The sequence below is a fragment of the Sturnus vulgaris genome, chromosome 3 (genome assembly GCF_052056855.1).
Source record: "Sturnus vulgaris isolate bStuVul1 chromosome 3, bStuVul1.hap1, whole genome shotgun sequence".
Lineage (NCBI taxonomy): Eukaryota > Metazoa > Chordata > Aves > Passeriformes > Sturnidae > Sturnus > Sturnus vulgaris.
Window position 1 is genome coordinate 110,955,170 of NC_142245.1, and position 24,030 is coordinate 110,979,199.

Here is a 24,030-nt window from a genome sequence, read left to right on the forward strand (position 1 = left end):
TGGTTTCTCTCTCCCCTCCTCCCCTTTTCTTTCTCCAGTTCCGGTTCCTCCAAAATCTGTTACTTCTTTGATGATGAATAAGGATGGTTTCCTGGGTGGAATTTCAGTCAATACCGGAGAGGTGTTTTGCTCTGTACCTGGCCGCTTGTCTTTGCTTAGCTCAACTTCAAAGTATAAAGTAACTGTGGGAGAAGTTCAAAGACGCCTTTCCCCTCCAGAGTGTCTGAACGCGTCCCTCCTAGGAGGAGTGCTCAGAAGGTAAGAGGCTGGGGCAAACGTGTGGAGGTGTCTGGGTGCCCATGCATGCACCACAAGTCCTTGGTCAGCAGTACAGATGATTTCAAACACGCATTGATCCTACTGTCAGAGCCTGTGTGTGTAATGCTGGTGATAAGGCAAAAATTTGATGTGTTCAAACATTGGGATGTATGGAGAGTGGGGAAGGATTTGGCCTTGTTTTGCCACAAATGAAGGAACTGAGAGGAAGATTTTCTCCTCGTCCATGCACACACTTTCTATCCCTTCTCCTCCTCACACTTCTCTCTTAGAAGGTGGAAAAAATCATGTTTTGGGCTGAACTGCAAGTATTTCAGGACCTAATGCATTTCTAGGGATTTCCTAGATAAACCCACGAGGCTTCCTCTGTATGACAGAGGAATAATAACAACCATCAGGCAATTATGTCAATTATGACACGTGGTGTCACACAAGAAATTGGCAGGGATCTGATAGGCAAACTGTAAGATAGGCAAATACCTGACTAAAGAAAAGCCACCAACAGGTAGCTCTGAAAGTCAGAAACTTAGTGCTGTCACACAGAGAAAGTTGCTACAGCTCACAGCTGGTCTCGAGGCCTTTGCTGCTTGATATTTGTTCAAATCACTCACTAATGTCCTGGTGGATTTTGCTGAAGACTTCAAAACAGTTGGCACTGTTGGTACTGAAGAAAGTGGGGAGCAAGGAATAACCTTGAGGTCCGGTTGCCACTCCATCACAACAAGTGGGAGACTGTGCTTTTATGTAGAAGCACCAAAAATTTAAGCTCTGAGGCCATTAGGCTGGAAAGGCTACCAGGGAGAAAGGGCTTTTTCTGTTTAGCAGTGCCTGAGGGACTGTCAGCACGGCTTGTCTGTAGGAAAGGTGAGCTCAGACTCTATCTCCAGTCACAACAGGGGAGAAGCCATGAGGTAAAAATATGAGGCACCAGCTCACACTGGGAGGGTACAAGATTTCATTTTCTGTGTGTGAAGTAGACACCAGACTGGAATAAAAATAATAATTTTTAGACAGGGACAGATGCATGCAAATTGACAATGTGTGAACTTCAGATCATGTTTAGAAGTTGCTAATCTTAGAGGAGGAAATATCTTGAAAACTCCTATAGCAGCAGCTGGGATACTTGGGCTCTAAGGCACTTTAAAATGAAGTTGATGTTTGGGGTTCCCCCCTCGCCCCCGCAAAAAATTCTGTGATGACATCAAGGGCTCTGGCTCCGTGTCTGGAGATGAGGGGGAAAAATCTGCTACATGTGGCCAGTCACCCAAATATACATGTGAGAATTAGGGGCTCCTAAAATAGCTGCTGTTCCATGTGAGTGTCTGTAATCATTGTTCAGCTGCCAGGGAGAGCAGCAGAGATTTTTACTTACAGATGCTAACCTGCCTGCTCCTTCTGTACAACTGCAAATGGAGCAGGGAGAACATCTGAGAGATGCTCTGTAGAAAATACAATTACCAAGGTAAAGAAGCATTATTATTGAACTTCAGCAGATTTCTGGACTTGGCCCAAGCCATAATTATTGGCTGCTGATGACTTCAGTTCCTATCTTGAATCTAAATTTTAAACAAGATTTTGGTTCACAGCAGATTAAATATAGAAAGCTGCTCTCTTGCAATTCTGCCATCCAGCCCTATTTACTTCGATATAAAATAGTGGGAAGCCAGTCTGGCTTCTCGGTAGTTTCTCGTTTCCTTTCTCTAAGTGTGACTTCTAATTCTTAAACAAATTTTAAGTAAGAGTTAGGAGAGAGCTGGGGTAGATTTAGTTCGTAGGTGCCAAAACTCTCCCTGACTTCGCAGGTGGCAAGATTTCATCCCCGGGGGTTTACATATGTATGTGCGTTCGAACAATAGCTCTGAATTTCCCACGTACAGCTCACTCACCCTTTTATTGCCCTTATCAGTAACCTCCAACAGATATTCCAATCTTCCCCCAGGCAATCCATTCCCTCTTTATAACGCACCCTGCCTCAGGTGAGCTCTTCCTCTCAGCATCGCCTCCTCGCACAGGAACACACTCACAGGCGGGAAACAGTTTAATAAATATTTCCCTCCTTTTCAATTTATCCACAGGCGCACACACGCTCCCTTCGAACTTTTCAGATGTATTTGTTTTTTTAACCCCTCGTCCTATTCTGGCTCTTTCCTGGAATAACAGAGGGTTTAATCTTCCTCTACCTTCCTGCCCATCCCTTTATTACATCTTAATTCAAGTTGATATCATACCCACTTGCTCTCTAGATCAGAATCTTTCCATTAATTATTGCTGTTTGGCGTTATTTGATTTCCCTGGATAAAAGCGGGAGAAAAGTGGGTTCATCCCCACTTCTACCCCTGGGAGAAATTAAGAAAATCTCAGCAAACCCGAGCAGAAATCAACACCCCCAGAGTCCTTAACGTCGAGTGAAAACCCTCCCAGGCTTCGCTGACTGCACAGACTAAACGTTTCTTCCAGGAACACTGCGGGGTTAATCACGATGTTAATTTCTTTGCAATTCTAGAGCCAAATCGAAAAACGGGGGGAGATCTTTGCGAGAAAGGCTAGAAAAAATCGGTTTGAATTTACCAGCCGGCAGGCGTAAGGCCGCAAATGTCACTTTACTCACCTCCCTGGTGGAAGGTAAGCCGAGAGTCGCAGCTCCCTTCACACCCCTGCCTGCTCCGAGCTCCTGTCTGACATTAAAAAAAAAAAAAAAAAAAAAAAAAAAAACAAAAAAAAAACCAAAAACAAAGAAACAAACAAACCCAACAAAACCCCTCAAACAAACAAATATAAAAACCATTAAAAATTAAAAAGAAATCAAAAATATCAAACCCCACCAACTTTCGGGATCGGGTGAGAAAACCCTGTAGAGGTGAAAATCAGGGTTGGTTAAGAGGAATGCCGTCACGGTTAAGGATGATATTCCCAAAAATGAAGTCACTGGCTCGACGATCACTGATCCCTCTTGGTGGCAAGAGGGAGGGAGTGTGTCTGTGTGTGTACGTGTGGATATATGTGTGTACATTTGTGTGCATGTGTAACTCTGCAGGGCAGCCCCATTCCTCATGCTATTAATTTCCATTCTGATCTCCGACTCCAGGTCTGCTCCATCTTCCCGCTAATTCTCTCCTCCTGAACTGATTTATGGCCACTACAAGGTGCTCAGTGAGGAATAGATAATACAAAATTACCTCCTTTTTTTATTTTTTTTATTTTTTTTTTAAGAAAGCAGAACAATTTAAGCATAGCAGAGCTCGGTTTCCCTTAAGGCGGCTGGAGCTGAACAAAGCGACCGGCTACTCCTAAGGAAGGAGAGAGGGAAGGGCAGACCGAAAGTTTCAAGTCATTTCAAGTTAACTAATGTCATTTTGGTGGCCAGCGTGTTTCTTTGATTTGTGGTTACTGTATCGACGAGGAAAAGTTAGAGCCACTAATAAGTTTAGGGTTATGTGCGTGTTTATGCTAAGAGAAGTTGGACTTCCTCCAAAAAAAACCTAATCGGAATAGTATGGATGCAATTATGAATTATATGTATCTGCATTACACATACACACCGAGAAGCGTATAAATAATCCACTTATCTCTTCTGCGTATAAAGCGAGCATAAATATTTGCGCTAGATATTAACTTTTCAACTCTTTTGATTGAGTTATGTGAGCGACAAGACCCTGCCGCTTGCAGAGCTGAAGGAAGGCTCGCGAAAAGAGGGGGGCTGAGGGGCGGGAGCTGCTCCTGGCACCCGCATGTGGGTGATGCCGAGAGTGCAAGGCTCAGGGTATAGGGTTACAGGTATAGGGTCCCGCTATAGGAGGTGTCAAGCATTTTAGGGGGGCACAAGTGCCCTTGAGCGCCCTGTTAGTGCAGCTTCACCCCCGCGGTGTGTGTGGAACACCCTGCACCCTGCTCGCAGCAGCACCAGCCCCTCCCCGAGGCTGGTGTGAGGTTCAAAAGCCGGTGGGGTTGTGTAGTGATGCTAAAATCTGTGTCAAGTGTGCAGCAAGGTGTACATTCCCCTCCTCTCTCCCGATTCCCTTACAAATCAACAGTTTACCTCCAGAGAGCTCCCTCCTTTTGGAAGAAGCTGCACCTGATAGAGTTTTATCTCGGATTTTTTTTTTCCTCCCTTCTCCTTCCTGCCAGCAGCCAGGTTTAGCACAGCTGCCCCTGTATCGCCAGGAACAGGAACGCTCCGGTCGGTCCCGGCCCGCGTTGCCCGAACGCTGCCTGGGATGACCCTGCCCGGCCCGGGAACCCCCCCCGCAGGCTCTGCCGGGGGCCCTCGCCTTCATTAAGCGGTTTGATGATTAGCGAGAAGCATTGCCGAGCAGGAGATGACGTTGGAAAGCAACCCCTGACAGTTAAAAATAACGCGGTCCTGGAGTTATTAGACATACCTGCTCGCTGGAAATCTTCCCCCTCGTCCCTCGGGCGATGCTTTAAAGGGTTTAACGCTTTATTCTAGAGGGGCTGAGCTATAATCTGGTGGAATCCCTCTAGAGTCTGAGGGTTTTTTCCTCCCCCTCCTCTTTTCCTCCTTTCTGCAGCTACTGTCTTCTTCTTGTGGCATGAAGTACATCAGTAGGAGTTGATGATACAAACCTCTGTAGGCAAGAAACCTGAAACCAGGCAGGCAGGAAAAGTGAATTAGAATTAGAGTTAGAATAATAATTATTTTGTTCACAGAAAAAGTTGCCATTAGTTGTTATCTTTCCACCCGACAGACAGGAGTTCTTGTTGCACGATGGTCAGTTAAAAATGCAGATTGTTCAATTGCCATCGGGCTAAATGCAGTGATCTCCATAATTTCACAGATGTGGCGATAACTGTGATAATGATGCAAGTGCCCTGTGTGTGGATAAAGTGTGTCTATAAAGTCCCACAAAGAATTAACATTAATATGAATAATATATCTACATCTGTAACATTTTGGACAATGATCTGAGGTCTTGAAACACGAATGGTTTCTCTGCTCTTAGAGAAGTTTAGGTCCCTAGTTTTTCAGGATTTGACCAGTATCCTCTCGCATTTTCCTTTGGTCCAGTTAATTTTAAAGTTGTGTGTGTGGTGTGTGTGTGTGTGTGAACTCTTCCCTCCGTTCTGCACAAGCAGCTGATGGGTACACACCGACACGAGTGCAGTCAGCAATGACAAATCTCATCAGCTCAAGATCTGGCCTATCGACTTCTGTCCCCAAAATAGGGCTGGTGGGGGGAAAACACACAGCTGGAGCGTGTCCCTGAGGTGGAAGGGATGATGACAGGTTTCCAAACACGGCCCAAAAGAGCTGGGGTCCCCCAGGGGAGCCGTGGGTTCCGCCCAGTGTCCCGGCGGGTCGGAGCCAGCCCAGCCCGGGGCCGGCGGTGCCCGGAGATGTTAATTCCCGTCTCGTTCCCTCCAGGTGAGGCCGTTCATTTAGCTCGGGATTTTGGGTACATCTGTGAAACGGAGTTCCCAGCCAAAGCTGTTTCTGAGTACCTGAACAGACAGCACACGGACCCCAGCGACCTCCACTCCAGGAAAAACATGCTGCTTGCTACAAAGTGAGTGCCAAGTTAACTCATCCCCTTCTGCCCTTCTCGGAGAAAATCCTCCTTGTCATTAAACTCCTCCTTTGAGCCCGCTTGGAAAGCAGAGGGAATTTCCAGGCTCTAAATTCCAGCAGTGCCGCGGGGAGGAAGGATGCTCCAATCGCCCAAAGGACCTCTGCACCCCTTTGTAGTGAGGTTCCTGCCAACAGACTCTGGCCCTAGAGAGGTTGTGGGTGATGCTCCCGTAGCTGTTGGACATCACTTCCAAGCTAAAGATATCCCCAGTTAAATAATTTTTATGTAAAGCGGACCAAAAATTTATATTTTGCTTCAACAGTGTGTTTGTCCCTCCTGCTGCTCGCACACACCTGTCTGTCTGCTACTAAACTGCAATGCCTTTCCCATACGTTTTAATTAAAAAAAAATATATACTAAAAAAATAAGGAGAAAAATGAGAAAAAAATTAAAACCCCACCACCATGCACTGCTAATGATTCTCGATTTGGCGCCCCCAATCCATCTCTCTCCCCTGGGACTTCCTCGGTGGGTGTGTTGTATGTGATGATTTACACCAGGCTGTGCCTCCCAGCCTACTCACTGGGTGCTTCGTGGTTTGCTCGGGTGCTCGGCAGTGGGTGCTGAGTGTTCACACATCTTCGCCTGCCAGGAAAAAAAATAAAAAAATAAAACCCCAAAAAAAGAAAAAGAAAATTAAGAAGAATCCCAGCCCAAACAGCTCTCATTTATTTCATGCTCTGGGACGTGGCTCGCCTCCGATGACAGTGTAATTTAAAGAAATATATGGAGGGTTGAAAAATCATTTGCTCAAATTTGTCCAGATGTTTCTTAGACGTGATTGGAATTTGATTGCCCTTTTCCGCAGGGTCAGAAGATATTAATGTCCCAGAACTTTAATTGCTCACAGACCCTGCTTTGCTCTTTGAAGATGTAAAATGTTGGACTCATTACTGTTTGTTCTCCAAATTCAAAGTTTCCTCTCTTGCACTTTCTTAATGGATAATACACATAGAAGTAGACCTTTATCTTTCCCCACCTCTGAAACCTTTAACCCACTGGGAATTTCAGAAAATTTCAGAGGATGAGAGCTGAATGTCTTTTTAAAGGGTTTCTCTTTCTTTTTTTTTTTTTTTTTTTTTTTTTTAATTCTGGTCTTTTTTATCTCCAGTCCCTGGGTAGGCACCTGTCTTAAAAAAGTGATTCCTTTGGGTGTCTTAAAGAAAGTATTCCTGTGGGAACCCCACCAGCCTCCAGGGTTTCTGCATTGCCCAGGCACCTGTTGACTTGAAGGTCTTTTGGACCAGAGTAATTAAAAAGAAAATGCTTATTTGTGAATTCGTTAGAAAAATCAAATCTGATTTTTCAAAGGTGCAGGCAAACAACCAAGAGCCAGATGTCAACTCTGATGTGTTAATTGGGGTGTCATGCCCCCAGAATAAAATGGGAAGTGCTCGCTTGGCTTCTCATGCCATGAATAAGCCAGCATGGAGTCTCCAAATCATAATTTTTCTCACTAAAGTGGCCCAGCCTGAGCAGTCTCACAGAGGCTCTGTTTTAGCGTCAGGTCCCTGTGCCACCCAATAGCTCTCAGTGCATGGCTGTGCTTTCCTTCAGGAAGGGTATTTCTGGGAGCTGCTTTGAGCCAGGGTCAGGCTCCAGGAGGATGGGTGCTTGGCAGATCCCGGACACATTTCCCTTTCAGCCTGGCTGTTTCTGAAGCCAGCAGGCAGGGCTGGGTTTTCACAGTGCTTCAGAAGCATCCCTGTGGCTGCTGGAGAGATTTGAATCTCCAGAACTGGCGTTATCCCCTGAAGAGCATCATTCTGAGCAGGGAGCTGCTGGCTCACCATGGCTGGTCCCAATAACTGCTGGGGGAAAGGATGGTGGCAAAAATGTCCCATCCTGTGTCCTGGGAACACTTTTGGCCTGAACCTGCCCCTTGGTTGTCACAGAGAATTGTTGGATGAGCCTAACAACCGCTCCTCTCTCCCTCTCTTTGCCTTTCTCTCTTTCCTGCAGGCAACTTTGTAAAGAATTTACAGATCTCTTGGCCCAGGACAGGACGCCCATTGGAAACAGCCGGCCCACCCCAATTTTGGAACCGGGCATTCAGAGCTGCTTGACTCACTTCAGCCTCATCACTCACGGCTTTGGGGCCCCCGCTATCTGCGCTGCCCTCACGGCCCTCCAAAACTACCTGACTGAAGCTCTCAAAGGCATGGACAAGATGTTCTTGAACAACAACACTGCTAACAGGCACACATCTGGCGAAGGACCAGGTAGTAAAACTGGAGACAAGGAAGAGAAACACAGAAAATGAGAGAGAGAGAGAGACAGAGAGAGAGAGAGAGAGGAAAAAAAAATAGAATGAAAGAAAGGAAAAGAAAAAAAAAAAGTTAAATAAATAAAAGGAGAAGAGAGAGAGAGAGATAATCTTTTAAAACAAAACCGTCTTAATTTTAGCTTTAAAAATACTGGATTGGGCTTTGGAAGAATTCTATTAGGTAGGACAAAATAATAATAACAATAAAATAAAAATAATAATAATAAAAGAAAGACAATAATTTAAGATTAGAGGAGCACAATGGCGCAAGACCAGTGGTTCAGAGTCTCTTGCCAGGAACATGTGAAGACAACCACCAGGATTTTTTTCCCCACTTCTGTTCTTTCACATTTTTTAAAATAATGATTTGGGGGGAGGGGAATATAATAATAATTAATAATAATAATAAAAGAAAGAAATGAATAACTTATTGGAAGAAATCGGAGAAACATTTTTGGTGTCAGTGCTTTGATTTCTTGAGCTGCACGGTCTGTCTTGCTATCATTTTTTTTTTTTTTTTTTAATTTTTATACTTTTTCTTTCTGTTTTGAACAACGTCCTGTCTCCACCTAGACTAAAGCATTCTTCCAGAGTGTTCCTTTCTGAGCAACCCCATGGCCTCATTCCCCTCAGCTCTTCCCACCTCATCTCACCACCCTGGTTCTGTCTAGACTAGGAAAGGAGGGGAGCTCCCAGACCCCTCACCAAGCCATCAACACCAGCTGCGTTCACAGCAGCATCTTAACTTTAGGTGCCACCAGAAGGGACGCTCGGGGTCGCCGTGGCTCAGCTGAATCTGCCAGCTCTATTTTTTAAGAACTATTTTGTGTTTTTTCCTGGTCTAGACAGACTCTCTGTTTAGATTGGCAGCGTTTACAGGTGTGTCTGGGTGCGTGTGTGCCTCTGTGTGTATGTGCACACCCGACTCCCCAGGGGGGCGCGGGTATCCTGTGTATGTTTGTGGATATATATGTATATATGTGGATATATACATATATATATATATATAATATGTGTGCGCAGCCACGCATATCAATGCATGCAAACATACCTTTGTAATTTAGTAATTTTGTCTTTGATGGTAAAATGCCTTGTCTATGATGGGTTGCAATATTTTGGAAGTAAGGTCTGGTACAATGTCAGCGCTATCTGATTTCTTAATTTTCTGAGATCTCCTCTTTTTCTCTAGGGAGTTTTATATTCCTAACTATGCCAATGTTTCAGTCCTTAATTTCCTTGATTAGTGTGTGTGAGAGAGCTCTTCCCCCATTTTTAAAGAACTGTTAACAACTACAAAAATGAGTGATATGAGTATGTAATTCTTTCTCAGGAGTATGCACTATTTTATTTTCTTCTGTTTCCTAAAGCTTTGCCCGCTTGGCTTATGAGCTTCTTCAAAGAGGACTAGAGATCCCTACACAATATATCAGGTACAGAGAAAAAAATCCACAATTCTGATATTCTGATACTTTTTATTTTTTGCTTTTTTTGCTTTTTCAAATCAAAGCCAGTTGTTACTGAATTCTGTAGGTGCACTTCTTTAAAGAAGCTCAAAGGGAATAATTTGAACGAGATAAAAATATAAGTTGAAATCGAGGTGTACTGTTGCAAAGAGAATAAGAGCTGTGTTGAATGTTACAGCACTTGCTTGGCACTAGGGTTTTGTACCCAGGGAGGAAAGGGTTGCCATGTGAGCTGGCTCCTCGTGATGGGAGTGGGGAGGGTTTGCCAGGGAATATCCTGATTTCTGAGCTCAGTCTGAGGAAATCTGTTTCTCTTAGAAAGCTTTTTTTTGAAGAAAAAAAAAATATCTTGTGACTCTTGCTTTAGAAAAGTCGGTGTGGTAAGGGGGGCAAAAACATCTAAACTCCAATGTTTTTCTTGGTGGTTTGGTGTCTGACAGGATATTTTATCCATATGATTTGGGGTGGTGGGGGTGAAGGACGTCTTATTTCTTTCCTCTCTCTTTTTTTTTCAACATACATTTCTCTGTCTTCTCTGGTAAAAATAATGCTGAAGTGTAAGGAGATGACTTTCTGTTTGGATTCTGCCATGCCGGGTAATTTCATGTGTTTCTCAGTGGGGTAGGGCTTGTGCACTAACACATCTTTTTGCTTATGTCAGAACTGGGTGTGGGTACATCTCCTGGAGTCACTGGCAAAATTCCAGTGGGGTCAGGCCTCCCCCTAAGATCCCTGTGAAAGCTGCAGGATTCAGTCCCACCATCCCAAGCAGGCACACCTGAACTCAAAACAAGAGAGAGGGAGGGAAATCTTAGCCTTGCTTTAATTTTGAGAGACCTTCCAAAGTGGATAGTGAGGGGGAAATAATTCAGCAATACTCCCAACATCCCTTGATGAAATGTTCTCAAAACAAAAGTGCAAACAATCCTCTTGTCCCCCTTAGTGCCCTTGGCTCTCTGAGACATGGTTACAGCTGAGAGCCTGTCTGCTTGTCAAATCTTCATGCAGCTAAGTCTCAGCTCTTGTTCTCTACCTGTGATTTGGGCACATGTGGCAATAGAAATCCAGGGATCATCCAGCCCCAAGGAGCACTGGCCCCTCCTGATCTGCTCCTTGCTCATGCACCTCTGGTTCTTCTGGGGCAGTGTGCTGTGGGGCTCTCCTGTGAGAAAAGAGGGGAACTGAGGCAGGCAGCTTCTCCATGGGCTGTTGGGATGACTTGGAGGCAGCCTTAGACCCTGGCATGTGCCTGCCAGTGGCTTTGGTTGTGGCAGGGATTGTCACATCCCTGTGGATGTCACCAGAGGAGGTGGGATGGTCAAACCATGGATCCCCCACCAGCAGGCTGGGGACCCCCAGACTGAGAAACAACATCCAGGCATCTCCCAGTCTTCCAAATCTTACACCTTGCCAACCACCCCAAAGTTCATCAGGCTTCTGAGGAAGGACAATCCAGGCTCCAGTGTAGGGCATGGCCCAGCAGAGATGCAAGGGGAAGGGAAAGAGGGGATCTGGGAGGAACAAACGGCCCCACCTGGAAGCACAGTTCCCTTCTCTGCCTGATGGGAATATCCTGTTTATTGGAGCAGAGCACTAAGTGTTGGATGTTGCCTTGCCTTGCCCCTGCAAATAGGATTTGTGAGGAGCCTGTGGGTCCAGCCCTTCAGCATCACCCAGCCCAGTGGGGCTTTTGGGTGTGGGGGGGACCCCAAATTAGCTCTCAGTCTTCCACATGCCCAGCTGCATGTGCAGGGCCATGGGAACCTGTCCCCTGCCACCCCAGAGCTTCCAGATGAAGGCTTTGGGGCCATGCTGGGAATGGCATTTCCTTGTCTTTGGGGAAATGTAGGGGATTCTCCTTTTAACTGCAGAGGACAGTATCCAACCACCACTGTGAGTTCATGGGGAGAGGCAACCCTTGGAACTTCCTGGGGAAAGACTTACAGGTGTGAGGGCTTGGTCCTGCTGCTGCTGAAATCTCCCCTAGACACAGGTGTGGTCACCTGGACCACGACCTAAGCCTTGAGCAGGCTGAGGGAAGAGTTTCAGTCTGTCCCTCGTGCCTGGAGGAGACAAACTGCAAATCCCAAGCTTTGCAGTGCTCAGGCGAAATAAAACCAAATTCCCTTTGATTGCAGTAGGATGCCCTCCCCCCATTTGCTCCCCAAAGTGTGGAGACAAAATTCACGAGATTTATGATTTAATGCAATCAGGCAGAAAACAGCAGAGGAGCACATCTCTCTGTCCTTCCCCCCAGCCTAGTGTTGGTCCCAGAGAGAATTATCCATTGCTTGGTGGCTCCTATCAGTGCTGAGTACCGAGGTCCCCCCAAAACTAAGCTCAGCCTCCTTCTGGAAGGTATTTTCCTGCTCCCATCCACTTTCCCAGCCTGACTACTTCTGTTGGCGGGGCACGTCAGACGTTTATCTGATAATTGAGTTATTAAAAGATTTGGTTTCCTCGGGATCATAAATCAATAAACAGGAGGATTAACACGGCAGCTTTGCTTTGTAACTCAAGGGAAAAGTTTGAGGAGAGACCATGAAAAGTTTGTTTTCAAACCAAACAGGTGGGTTGCTGTAAATTTTATTTCATTCTTAGTCTCACTTTTTTTTTTTTTTTTTTTTTTTTTTATAACAATTCTTTATTTGCCGTTGGAAAGATCTTTATTTTCATATGCTCCCTGACTTTTTTTTTTTTCCTGGTTGTTATTCACACAAGATGTGATGGAAACAAGAAGCCAATTTTATGAGAATCCTTTTACAACCCGATGGTTTCTTTAAAATCGGGTTGTGTCTTGTCCCACCTAATAGAAATTCTCTGTGAGAAGCTGTTTAAAGTCCCTTTGCATCCCAGACCAATCTCTCCCCAAATCCCCAGATTTGCATTTGGGGCTGGGAGGGAGCGGGGGAAGGATGGTTTTAAGACCTTTAGCTGTGCCCAAAGGGCTTATTCCCTTCCCCTGCTCCTCTCTTTCTGACCGGTTTATCACACAGACCTGTCGGGCTCTGTTTTAATACATTTCTCGGAGAATTTGGTGCTTGTTTCAGCTGCCGTAAGCATTTACCAGATCGACCCAGGCAACCTCCCCCTCCCCTCCGGCTTCCCTGTGTGAGAGAGACCGTAGGCTTTTTACAAATAGTATATTTTCTTATACAAAGGGAAAAAAAATAAAAGAAAACATCCCCAAACACACTGGCAAATGCCTGAACATTTCGAGAGAGAGAGACGGAACACTGTGTGCCAGCGAGAAATAAAGGCAAAAAAAAAAGAAAAAAATAAAAGACCCAAACAAATGCAAAGCTCTGAAAAAGCGAATGAGAAACTGTAAAGATGAAAGAAAAAAAATAATAAAATATTCTCCTTTTATGCCCCAAACGATCCCTTTCACCTCCTCTTCTTGAAAAATCTGACCATGCAGTGAGAAATATCAGTTTATCGACTCTTCCTGAGAAGAAATGCGGAGAGGCATTCAGTATTGAGTTTGTATATATTTATTTATGCTTAATTTAACGGGAATGTGTAAATACGGCGAGCAAGTAGTTTTTGGGTTATTTATCTGTGACTCTATACCTCTGTGACTGGGTGGGGGAATTTAAAAACGAAAAGTATAAAAAAAAAACAAACAAAAAAGAAAGAAAAAACAAAACCAACAAAAAAAAAATCCCGCTTGACTAGATAGTATCCTATCTGAATCTTTTCTGTTCTTTATAGACAAGCTGTTATGGTAATGGGTAGAAATTGGTTTCTTGTCCAGTGATGACCTGATTTACATAAATAATAAGAATAAGAATAAAAAAAAAAGAGATTGTTGTGTTTTGTTGTATTTTCCTCTTCAGTTTTTTTGAATGTTGGTGCTGCTTCGATTCTGCAGACGGATTTACTTATAATGCCAAGAAGTCTTTATTTTCCCAATCTAGGCTTTGGGGAAATTCAGGACATGTCTCTACATTAAAAAAAGAAAAGACAAAAAAAAAAAAAAAAAAAAAAAAAAGACAATAAATATTGCTTCTCAGAAATGTTGGTATTTTATTTCTGTCTGACTCAAAAGTGTCCATATTTTTTCCCACTCTTACCTCTTCATTCTAAGCAGACCTATAATAAACCTCATGTCATGTTAACGTGAGCTTTTGTTTCATTTTGCTTTAACCAGATGAATTTGGAGTAAATATTTTTCTTTCTAAAGTATGAGCCGTTAAAAGAAAATTTTATGTAAGCCTGCAACTCAGCAAACTCTTTTTTCCCCCTCCTCCTACTATGTTACTGTAGCTGTACATTTCGCTTATGCATACCTGGATGTCTGTAAATAGATGTATATCTATATATACTCATATAGAGATCAGGAGTGATGCTCGTATTCACAATGCGGGTTTCTTTTCTACCTTTGGGTCTACACTTGCAGCACCAGCAATTAGCAAAAGGAAATATTCAAACGAAAACTTCTTTCTCCCCCTTCCCCCTTCCGTTCCCCTCCGTTCCCCAATCGGTTTTGTTTAGGTTTGTAATCGCCGCGGAGCTGAGGGGAGATCCGGATCCCCAGGGCGAGCCCGGAGCCACTCCGGAGTGACTCGGGGTTCACCCTGCGGCTGGGGGAAGGAGGAGGGCGAGCAGATTAGGGCCTCAGGATTTTTTAATTAATTATTTTTTACTGATATTATAGAAAACACCTTTTTTTTTTTTTTTCCCCTATTTTTTTTCCCTACCTATTTTTTTTTTTTTTCCTGGAAAGGACTGTCAATTTAACCCTCCGCACAGTCACCCTGAAAACAAACACACACGTGCGCTCGAACGGAGCCCTGAGGGTGGAAAACCGGTTTAAAGCCTGGCTTTTACTGCGGTGAACTATTTCAGTTAAATACCCGGTGTGAAGGCTCGTCTGGGTTGGGGTTGATGTGTTGGCTTTTAGAGAGAGGGGTCGGTGGTTGGAGAGGGCACACGGAGAGGGGCAGGAGCCCTGACAGGCGGTGAATCGTTTTTTTGCAACTTAATATTTCTCTCGGAGGGGATGGGGGAATAGCAAAAAATAAATCCATCCCCACCTCCATCTCCCAAACTACCTCCCTTCTCCCTCTCCTTCCAGCTTGGACTACAGGAGCCGGCTCAGCTGATCGCCCATGATGTCCAAAATAAATCATCATCTTCATCATAATAAAAAAAAAAACAAAACCAAAACCAAACAACATTGCAAACGACGACCCCAAAGTGTGTTCTATGGGAAAGCTTTCGAGGCTCGGCTGCCTCGGCTTCAGCCAGGCTTGGACTCAGCCGTGACCTACTTTTCTCTCCGTGGTGTGATGGCAAAAACGCCCGGAGCAAGTTCGTGGGGCCCGGGATGGAGGAGGCGGGCGGGTGGGTGGGTGGGGGGGACGGGGACAGCAGCGCCCGAGGTCCGAGCACGGGGAAAACGAGGTGGGGACAAAGAGCCCAGGGAATTCCCCCCGCTCTTCCTTTCCTAATTTTTACCGGGACTTTGCAGGGCGGGGAGCGAGGACCCCCAAATTTCCCCTCTCAGACCCAGCTGCGGGCAGGTGTGGGGGGAAGGATGCCGGTGGGCCGGGAATACCTGCGGCACTGGAGCAGATTCCTTAAAGCCAGGCTGCATGCCACGCTTTTTTAGTTTGTTTTGTTTGCTTTTGTTTTAATAGCACCGGTGGTATTATTTTTAGTGGAGCACATGTTTTGCATGAAACCTTCCAAAACAGCCCTCGCCGTTCCCAGCGGAGTCTGGGGGAGGTTGTTTGGAGGGAGGAGGGGGGGGATCAGGAAGTTTCTCTGTTGTTCAAGAACTGTGCAACAGTTATGTAAAAAGGGGATAAAAAAAAAAAAAAAAAAAAAAAAAAAACAACAAAAAAAACCCAACAACCAAAAAACCCACAAACCCAAAAAACCAAAACAAAAATCCCCCCAAAACCTAACAAAACAAAACCAAAAACCCAAACCAAAACAAAAATAAATGCACCAGGAAAAGCTCTCTTGTAATGCAGCAGAAACGCCCGCTCGTGGAAACTGAGGGCTCCCTTTAGAACGGGACCCGGCGGAACGAGGAAGGGCTCACCCCGAGTTTCCCAGGCTCTCGGCCACTGTGTCAAGGTTGCAGATTCAAAGCACATCTCTGTATGTGTCTGTTTATAATAAAGTGCAGTTCGCTGCTCCGGGAGGCAGCGGTGTGTCCTGCCTCCCCCCGGGCCGTGCAGCCAGCTCGGACACTGCAACACTGGGCTCTGGAAACGTGTGCCAGGAAAGCAGGAATATTCCTGCTGATCTCTTCTGTACTACATCTTCTCAGAGATCTTCAACAAGACAAGATCAGATTGATGTCTCTTTCTTTCTTTCTCTTTCTTTCTTTCTTTCTTTCTTTCTTTCTTTCTTTCTTTCTTTCTTTCCCTCTTTCTCTCTTTCTTTCTTTCTCTCTTTCTTCCCCTTTCTCTCTTTCTCTCTCTTTCTTTTCTCTCTTCTCTCTCTCTTTCTCTCTTTTTCTTTTTTTTCCTCTCTTTCTCTCCCTTCCTACCTATCTACCTATGTCCTGGTCCTCCTCCTCACATCTTCCCCAGCTAAGGATAAGCCAGGACTAGCCGCAGTAGCCCCAGCAATCCCAGCCGTACCCCAGCTCAGCACCAGCTCCCCTCCCCACGGCTCTGGGTTCTCATCTGCTTTCCCAGCCGTGACCAGCAGGGACTTTCCCTCCCTCTGCCTCTCCTGCCTTGCCCCATTCTCTTCCTTTAAACTCCAGGTAGTTCTAGTTCCCATTACAAAACTTCAGCGTGATTTATATAGTTATAAACATCAGTTTTGTCTTTCATCCCTTTGGGGTGAACTCCTTTCTTTCCTTCATTTGGCTTTTCCCCCTCCCTGCCTATTCCTTCCCTACCTGCATGGTATGGCTCACATTTATATGAGACCTCATAAATAACATCTGGTGTCCCTATGATGGAACTAGTCAAATGTCTTAAATAATCCCCAGGACCAATATATTCACTGAATTCCTTCGTTTTCTCTGTCTGTCTCGTAAAAAGGCATCCACACATATTTTTCCCCTGTAGCTGGAAGTGTGGCTGTGCGCAGCTGGACCAGGACTTCGTGTTACATTTTGTGTCACAACCGCGTGTAGCTGCAGAGTCGGTTCCACTGCTGGCTTCTAGGAGTTAAGGGAAAAACAAAAATGCGCCTTGTCTTTGCCTTCGGAATTTAACCCTTGCAGGAGAGTCCAGCCGGTGCAAGGGGCCGGTCCTTCCCGGAGCTCTCTCCTCAGGGCTGGGCTCTGCTGCTTTCCGCACATCCCCGTGTCCCAGCGGAGGAAGGGCTGCCCCTATTACCCTTCCAGCAAAATTCCCTCTCTGCCTACGAACGCTTCCCGGGGCAAGGAGGGATAAATCTCTGGGGGTTTACGAGTTAAGAGTGTCTCTATGCTCTCTGCTTTATATGAAGAAGAAAAAAAACCCAGAATCTCACGCAATTACGAAATGACCGCAATTACTTTGGAGCTTCCTCCAAACAACATTATAATTAAAAAAAAAAAAAAAAAAAGGAAGTGTGTGTAAACTTGCGCATGTATTTCTCACCCGAATTTTCAGAACCTTTTTACTCCGTCTGTCCCCGAAAGGGGCAAACTTATTAAAAAATCCCCCAATCAAAATAACCCCTAAACCACCCAAATCTAACATTTCCAAGGTGCTTTTAATATAAAGGCAATCACTGGACCTGCACGGTTCTCCATCGTGGGGAAGTGCAGTGGTGGTCATTATTAGTCCTGTTAAGTACACAGCGAAATCGTCTGCATCTCCTGACAGCGTGAGAGGAGGATGCTTTCCTCAGGTCCAGAGGAACAATTCCTTTAAAACAAAAACTTTTGTCTCCTTCCAGGTGATAAATCAGTGCGCGTTGAGATTTACTAAGAACATTCTCTGCAATTGCAATTATATCCATAGTTTTACTCGTTTAAAACACCAGTGTGAATGAAATGAGTTTGGACATTTATTTTCCTTGTAAAAATCGGTCAAAGTACCATGGAAGATATTTTTGTCTCATGAAATCAGCACTAACAATAGTTTATCTTCGTGCACAAAGCATCACCTGGCAGGTTTTTTTTGCTCGTATAAAACTCTCAGTAACTTAACAGAACGCTGCAGTTTTCTCAAAAAGCTGTGACCAACGATTGGGGTGAGATTAGCCCCGGTCACTCCTAAACTCCGCTTTATTCCAGTGCAGAGTGGAACCTGTTTTGGCTGGGAAAAAAGGGAGCCTGATTCCAGTTCTGTATAGAAAATCACAGTATAATAACTGGTAATGATGGGAAGAGGGTGGGGGATGGTGCTGGAAAATCCGCAAACGGGGCTGGAACACATTTTTTGGGCAACTGGTTTTCACGGGAATAGTCTGGAGTAAAAAATGCATTTTAAAATTGCAGAGCAGGAAGGAACGAAGCGAAATACTTGAAAACGAAAAGTTCTGGATTTTGATGTTAAGTTGACAGGGTGAATGTGAGAGGCGGCTCTGCTCGAGAAATGAAGTAAACGCCGGCTCTAACCTGCCCCAGAGCCGCCTGTTCATCGCTGCACTCACACGACCCGTGCAGGCAGATGAATGAAGACTGAGACAGTGAAGGAGGCTCTGGTTAAACCCCTCCAATCCTGATTTTCCAGGACTTTGCCATCGCAGCCGCAGCCTGGAGGCTTTTCCAGCTGCCGGGGAAGGACGGGGGCGATGGTGGAGGCAGAGCGGGGACCTCCTTCCCCTTACGCTTCACAGGTTTCTCTAAACTTTAACTTAGGAGTGACACGAGACGAGGCAAACTGGCTGAGCCCCGACCTGAAAACGCGCATTTTGGAAAGAGATGGGTTTTCTACTCCCTTCTTTTATTTTTAATATGTATGTATTGGTTTTCCTCACACTCCTTGCTCCGGCTTAGAAGTCTGGGCTTGTTTGGAAAGTTTGGAAAGAATAACCATTTAAAAAAAAAAAAAAAAAAAAAAGGAAGGAAAAAAAAAAAAAAAGAAAAAGAGTAAGTTGGTTGCAGACAGTTTCCCGTCTAGAAAAAAGGTGATAATTGTAGCGATTTTCTCGCTGATGTGGAGCAATACCAGCTCCCCAAATAAACACCCTGGGCTGGGGTACATTCCTGCGTGTGAGAAGTCAAGTAAGGCTTTTTCCCCTTCTCCAGGGGTAAAAATCGTGTCTGTGTGCTTGTGTACACACGTGTGCTTGTGTTACTGACCTGCGGGAATTATTTCACAGCTACTTATTTCTCCCGATGCAGAAAATGAAGGGTACGGGGTTATTAAAATGAAGGGCTCAGGGTTGTTTTCTCCTTCCGCACTTGCTTTTTCCATCTTTTCGTTCCTGTGCCCCATCCCGTGCAGGCAGAGCCTTCCACAGACTCTTTTATTTGCCCAAAACACCTGACACACAATGCTCTGGGAGGCTCTTCCTGCAGTCTGGGCTCCAAGCCCCGCCAGGAGGGATGGCCCCGCTCTGAAACACACTCGGACAGGGCTGATGGAAAGCGAGAATTAACAGTGATGGGGAAGGCGGAAAATTTGGGTTAAACCCAGTGATATCGGTAATCCTGACTAGGAAATAATAATAATAATAATAATAATAATAATAATAATAATAATAATAATAATAATAATAGTCATAAATAAGAAAAAAACAGAAGAAGAGGAAGACCTAAGAGGGAGGCTCATCCTTTTCCCAGCCTCATCAGCACCTCCTTCAACCCTGCAACTCTCTCCCCTTTCTAGGGGTGTCTGCACAACCCCCAAGCGGCCCCTTCTCCCCTCCATGCAGGGTGATAAAGAGATTGCCCTGCCCGCTCTGCTTCCCCGACTTCCCCCCTTCCCCTCGCCCCCTTCCCAACATCCTGTCAAGCAATAGGCTGTAAAATAGTTATCCAGCCCAGCACACAGGCAAGTGCCGTTTGAGAGTAATTTCTGCCCCGAGCACTTGGCCGGGGGCAAAGCAAGCGTGCTCTCTAACTGATCAACCTGGATATTTCATTATTCATTAATTTACTGTTTAACCAAATCCCACTCATTATCAGAGGCAACGCTTGGCAGAGCCCAGCGAACAGTAGCAGTTGGTGTCAGGCGTGGAGAATTGGCCCATTTGATCCTGGGCTGTTTTATTATTCAACACCACTGACTGAGAAAAAGGCCCATGAATAATAAAGAGCCAAAGCGTGTTTGAACTGAGAAGCATGACACAGCCTTACAAAACAGCAGTTAGGAAATTAAAGGCGAGGTGGCCCAGGCTTTGCATTTTTTATTCTCACTGTGGGCACAGGCATTGGGGTTCCACATTTTTGTTGCTCCTGTGTTTATTGTTGTCGCTGTTACTATTTTCCCACAAGCTGTTTGAGAGGTGTGAACCCAAAGTGTGGATTGGGATCTTTCTTCTTGCAAAGTTGCTCTCTCTGCTCTATCCTGATCATAATTTTTATTTTAATAATGACATATGCTGTGCTGCATGATTTTTCTCCCTTCCTTTACTCCATAGGAAATGAGCCCACTACAAATATCAGACATGGATCATTTTGGGTGTAAATCCACAAAAACCGTCTTAACAGAAAGTGAACTGAGCACTGGGATAACAGTGGTGCCACAGAAACTCTGCTGAGATCCCGATAGACCCTCAGGGCTGGGTCTAGTCTTTGAGGGTCAAGCCTCCAGAAAAATAGTACTCTGAATGCATTTTTCATATTTTGATGAAAAATCAAAATAGGCAGTGATTGATCATCAGTTGAAAAGCAGAATGCATCTCCTAGACAGCGACAACATTTACAATTTTTTTCATGTTCCTAGCAAATGATTGAGTTGTAATCCTTACTGTCACCATAAAGCTTTTCACTCTTCTGAACCCAGATCTTTGCCCCGTGTCCCTAACCTTGCCTTCAGTATGGCAGAAGCTCACAGATGTTATCTCAGTTACATCAGGGTAAAATTGGCTTTTCCAAAATGCTTCAATTTCTGTAAGATGTGTGAGTGGTGACTATGGAGTGGTGGCACTTAGCATGGCTTTTAAACAAATATTGGTAAAATATAGGGTCCTGAAAAAGAATGACGAACAAGCAGTCAACAGCAGCTTGGAAAAATGTAGCTCAAAATACCTATGACTTATAAAAGCCATACCAGAACATTGGAGCAACTTATCTGAAATCACAATAATCATAGGAGTGTACCTGCAGTATTCACAGCAGCCAAACTTGAATCTCACCCTCTTCAAACACAAGAGATCCGCAAGGCATTTGGTCAAAATATTCCTTCTGTCTTGTCATTGTGATCTTTGTTGATTATGACAATGCTGTGGTGCAATACTTTCTATTTTTTCTATGTTGCATTACAATTTCTGTTGTATCTTTAAAGTCATTAGATTGCAGCAAAAATCTGGCTTTTAATCTTTCAATGAGGAGATGGCAGGATGAATTTAGCCCTTCATATTTTTCTAACCTCCTTCTGTTGTCTTTGCCAAGAATTATATCAGGAGCTGTCATGGTATTTTAGTCGTCCCTGCACAGGATGCTGGGCAGAACACACAGTGTGGAATGGGGGTGCCATCCCTGTGACAATGACACTGGTGTGTCCCCCCTCTGTGGTTTGCATCTCTTCAGGCTTGGACGGTCCTGAAGATGTTTGGATGAAGAAAAGAGATTGTTCCCTCTTTTTGTGTCCCTCCCTGCCTTCTCTCTCCTCTGCTCTCTTGCCCCTCTGAGATGCAGAGAATTGGGATTTCTGATGGGTGGTAGATGTGCAGGGAATGATAATCATTATGCCAAGTGCAGGTTATCTGCACATATTAGTTCTGATTAGGATCAACAAAAAACTCCTAAATGATTTGGAGTTACTAGATGCAGATCAATTGTTTATTTGTAAACAAAAAAAAAGTGGCCAATTCTACCCCATAACACATGTCTTGTTTTATTTGTGGCCTGGCTTCCTGCAAAGGCATTTTTTGAACAGCCCATGTGTATCCTATTGCGGTGGCAGGCACTTATCCATAGACTCTGTCTTGTCCTGCAGGGTTTCTAGGTTTGGAAGGTTTTGGTTCTGTTATTTTTCTTTTCTTCTTATTCTTTTTCCTTTCTCCCACCACCTTCCACTACTTCTAGGAGTGAATTTTGTTGGGATCTTGTCCTGATTAATAAAAACTCCAGTCCAAGTCTCTGCCAGAAATATACAATTGGAAATTTGGCTTCTTAGTCAGAGCTTTTCCCTATCTTCCTGCTTTAGAAATTAATTCAGATTCTCAGAGCTTCCTCTTAAGTCTGGTTCAGATTGACTGTGGGTTCAGACTGACTGTGGGTTTTAAATATTGAAAAAAGCAATGTGATATCTGTGAATGTGGGTGCACATGGGTTGGAACATAGAAGCCTTCTCTCTTTGTGCCTCTAAAGTGTCTGAACACAACATTTTATTCTATCCTCTTTTCTTAATGATCTTTTATTAATATTCATGGCTGTGGTTAGTGTTCCTGGAATTGAATGCACCTGGTGAAACCAGTCCTGTTGCTTCCCAGATTTCTTGTGAGCATTTGTGTGGGCTTCACACACCTCTGAGTTGGGTCCTGTCTTCATGAAGATATGATGGGCTTAAGGGTGAGGTCATAGATACAAGAAATCATGGAATGGTTTGGGCTGGAAGCAGCCTTGAAGGTTCTGTTGTTCCAACTCCCCTGCCATGTGCAGGGAATGTTCCACCAGACCATGTTACTGGGAGCCTCATCCAACCTGGCCTTGGACACCTCTGGGTCTGTGGCCACTGAAAAAACCTTTCTGCTGAATTTGGGAGAAGAAGGATTTCACCTGCTCATCAGCAGCTGCTCAGGAAGGCCATGCAGACATGCAGAGGGGATTATTTGTATGGATCACCTCAGGTGCCTGCAGGCTGCTTGGACAGGTCACTGCAGAGGTGGGTGCTTGTCCATGTGTCAGGGAACATCAGGAATTTGCTTTCCCATGGATGCAACAGGGGACTGAGGAGGTGACTGTATTCCTCCATAAAAAACTCCATCACTGTCTACAGATGAGAGATGGATACAGCCTGAATCGACAGTGCTGGCACTGCCTTTTGTTTCAAGCATTTTGCAAAATAGTGCTTTGATTTAAGTGCCACCAGGAACTAAAATTGAAACCACCACAGCATGCATTCTTCAGGTGGTATAAAATAAGGATTCGAGGGTGATTTTCTGGGAGGGCTACAGTCCACAGAACAGCAGGTCTTTCTGTTCCTCAGTAGGAAGTGGGTGCTCCTTGTGCCACTGAAAGGAAAACTGGGAAAAAAGCCCCACTCCAGTGTCAGAATGGAAGAAGCAGCCCGGTGTTTCCATGCATGGATGTGACAAGCAGACGTGCATCCCAGGGAGGGCTGTTGAGCATAAGTGGATGCGAATGCCAGTGCAGGATTAGAGGTGCAGAACTGCAGGTTTAATCACGTCTGATGATAATTGACCGTGGGGGGAGGTGGGCAGCACTGGTGGTGTAACTGAAAGGGGAGTGTGAGGGTGTGATTGTAATTAAGTGTGGGTGTAACACTCTGGACATAACTGAATGTGAGTGCCAGGAGTTGGGCACGTAACCCAAAGTGAAAGTGTCTGAGTGAGTACATGTTAGTGCAGGCAGGAGGGCGTGATTGAAGCTGAAGGTCAGTGTGTGTGTGTGTGTGATGGGGGTGGTGTGTGAGCAGAGGGCTCTCAGTGCCAGGAACAAGGGCTACAAAATTAGTGGATGCAATTAATGAACCCAGCAGTGAACAGAGCCGGGCAAGTCTACAAAACATTGACTTCTTGCTCAAATAAAATACTGAATGTTTTTCTTTTTTTTCCCTCCCCTGTTCACGCACCCAATGCATAGGGGTTTTTTAATGTATAGTTTAGCCTGTAAGTTTACTGCAGGAAAATTTGCACAAACAAGGAATTTCCAATGACTGTTAGAGGATATTTGTGTCAGAGGTACTTGAAAATACTTTTTGTTCACGTGTAACATGTGTTTCTAAGAGCTGCATTAATCCAATCAAGTCAAAGAGCTAACACATCATAAACTATATGTAAAATCAAAACTAATTAGCACAGCTTGATTTTCATGTATCAAACACATACAATCAACAGCTCATAGACCTGAAACTCAGATGCCTCCAAGAAATTATTTGGAATGTTAATTCAGAAAATGATTAAACTGCAACCTTGAAGACCATGTGTGAATCAAAAAAGAAGGTGCATTAATTCAATCCTTCTTTTCCCCTCCAAACTAGTTGTGCAGCTCCAGTTGTTTGTGTGCCAGAATGATTTAAAGTGATGCTACCAGCAACACACTCGTTGCCTTTTACCAATATACGAAAGTTTCCTATTATTTTCACCTTCCTTTTAACAGCTTCTCATTGAGACAGGCACCCACTTCTCTTCTCATGCCTTAGGGCTTCCTTACACTTCAGAATTTACCAGAATAGCT

At 44.7% G+C, this 24,030-nt stretch overlaps 1 protein-coding gene across 1 annotated transcript in view; it reads left to right on the forward strand.

Annotated features, from left to right (window-relative positions):
- The window catches only part of TFAP2B (transcription factor AP-2 beta), a 28,815-nt gene extending 15,101 nt beyond the window's left edge, over positions 1 to 13,714 (forward strand). The window contains exons 4-7 of the mRNA XM_014872896.2: positions 39 to 258; positions 2,780 to 2,898; positions 5,660 to 5,801; positions 7,827 to 13,714. Of these exons, the coding sequence (XP_014728382.1) occupies positions 39 to 258; positions 2,780 to 2,898; positions 5,660 to 5,801; positions 7,827 to 8,127 (782 nt within the window). The 3' untranslated portion in view covers positions 8,128 to 13,714. The remainder of the gene's footprint in view (positions 1 to 38; positions 259 to 2,779; positions 2,899 to 5,659; positions 5,802 to 7,826) is intronic.
- The last annotated feature ends 10,316 nt before the right edge of the window (positions 13,715 to 24,030 follow it).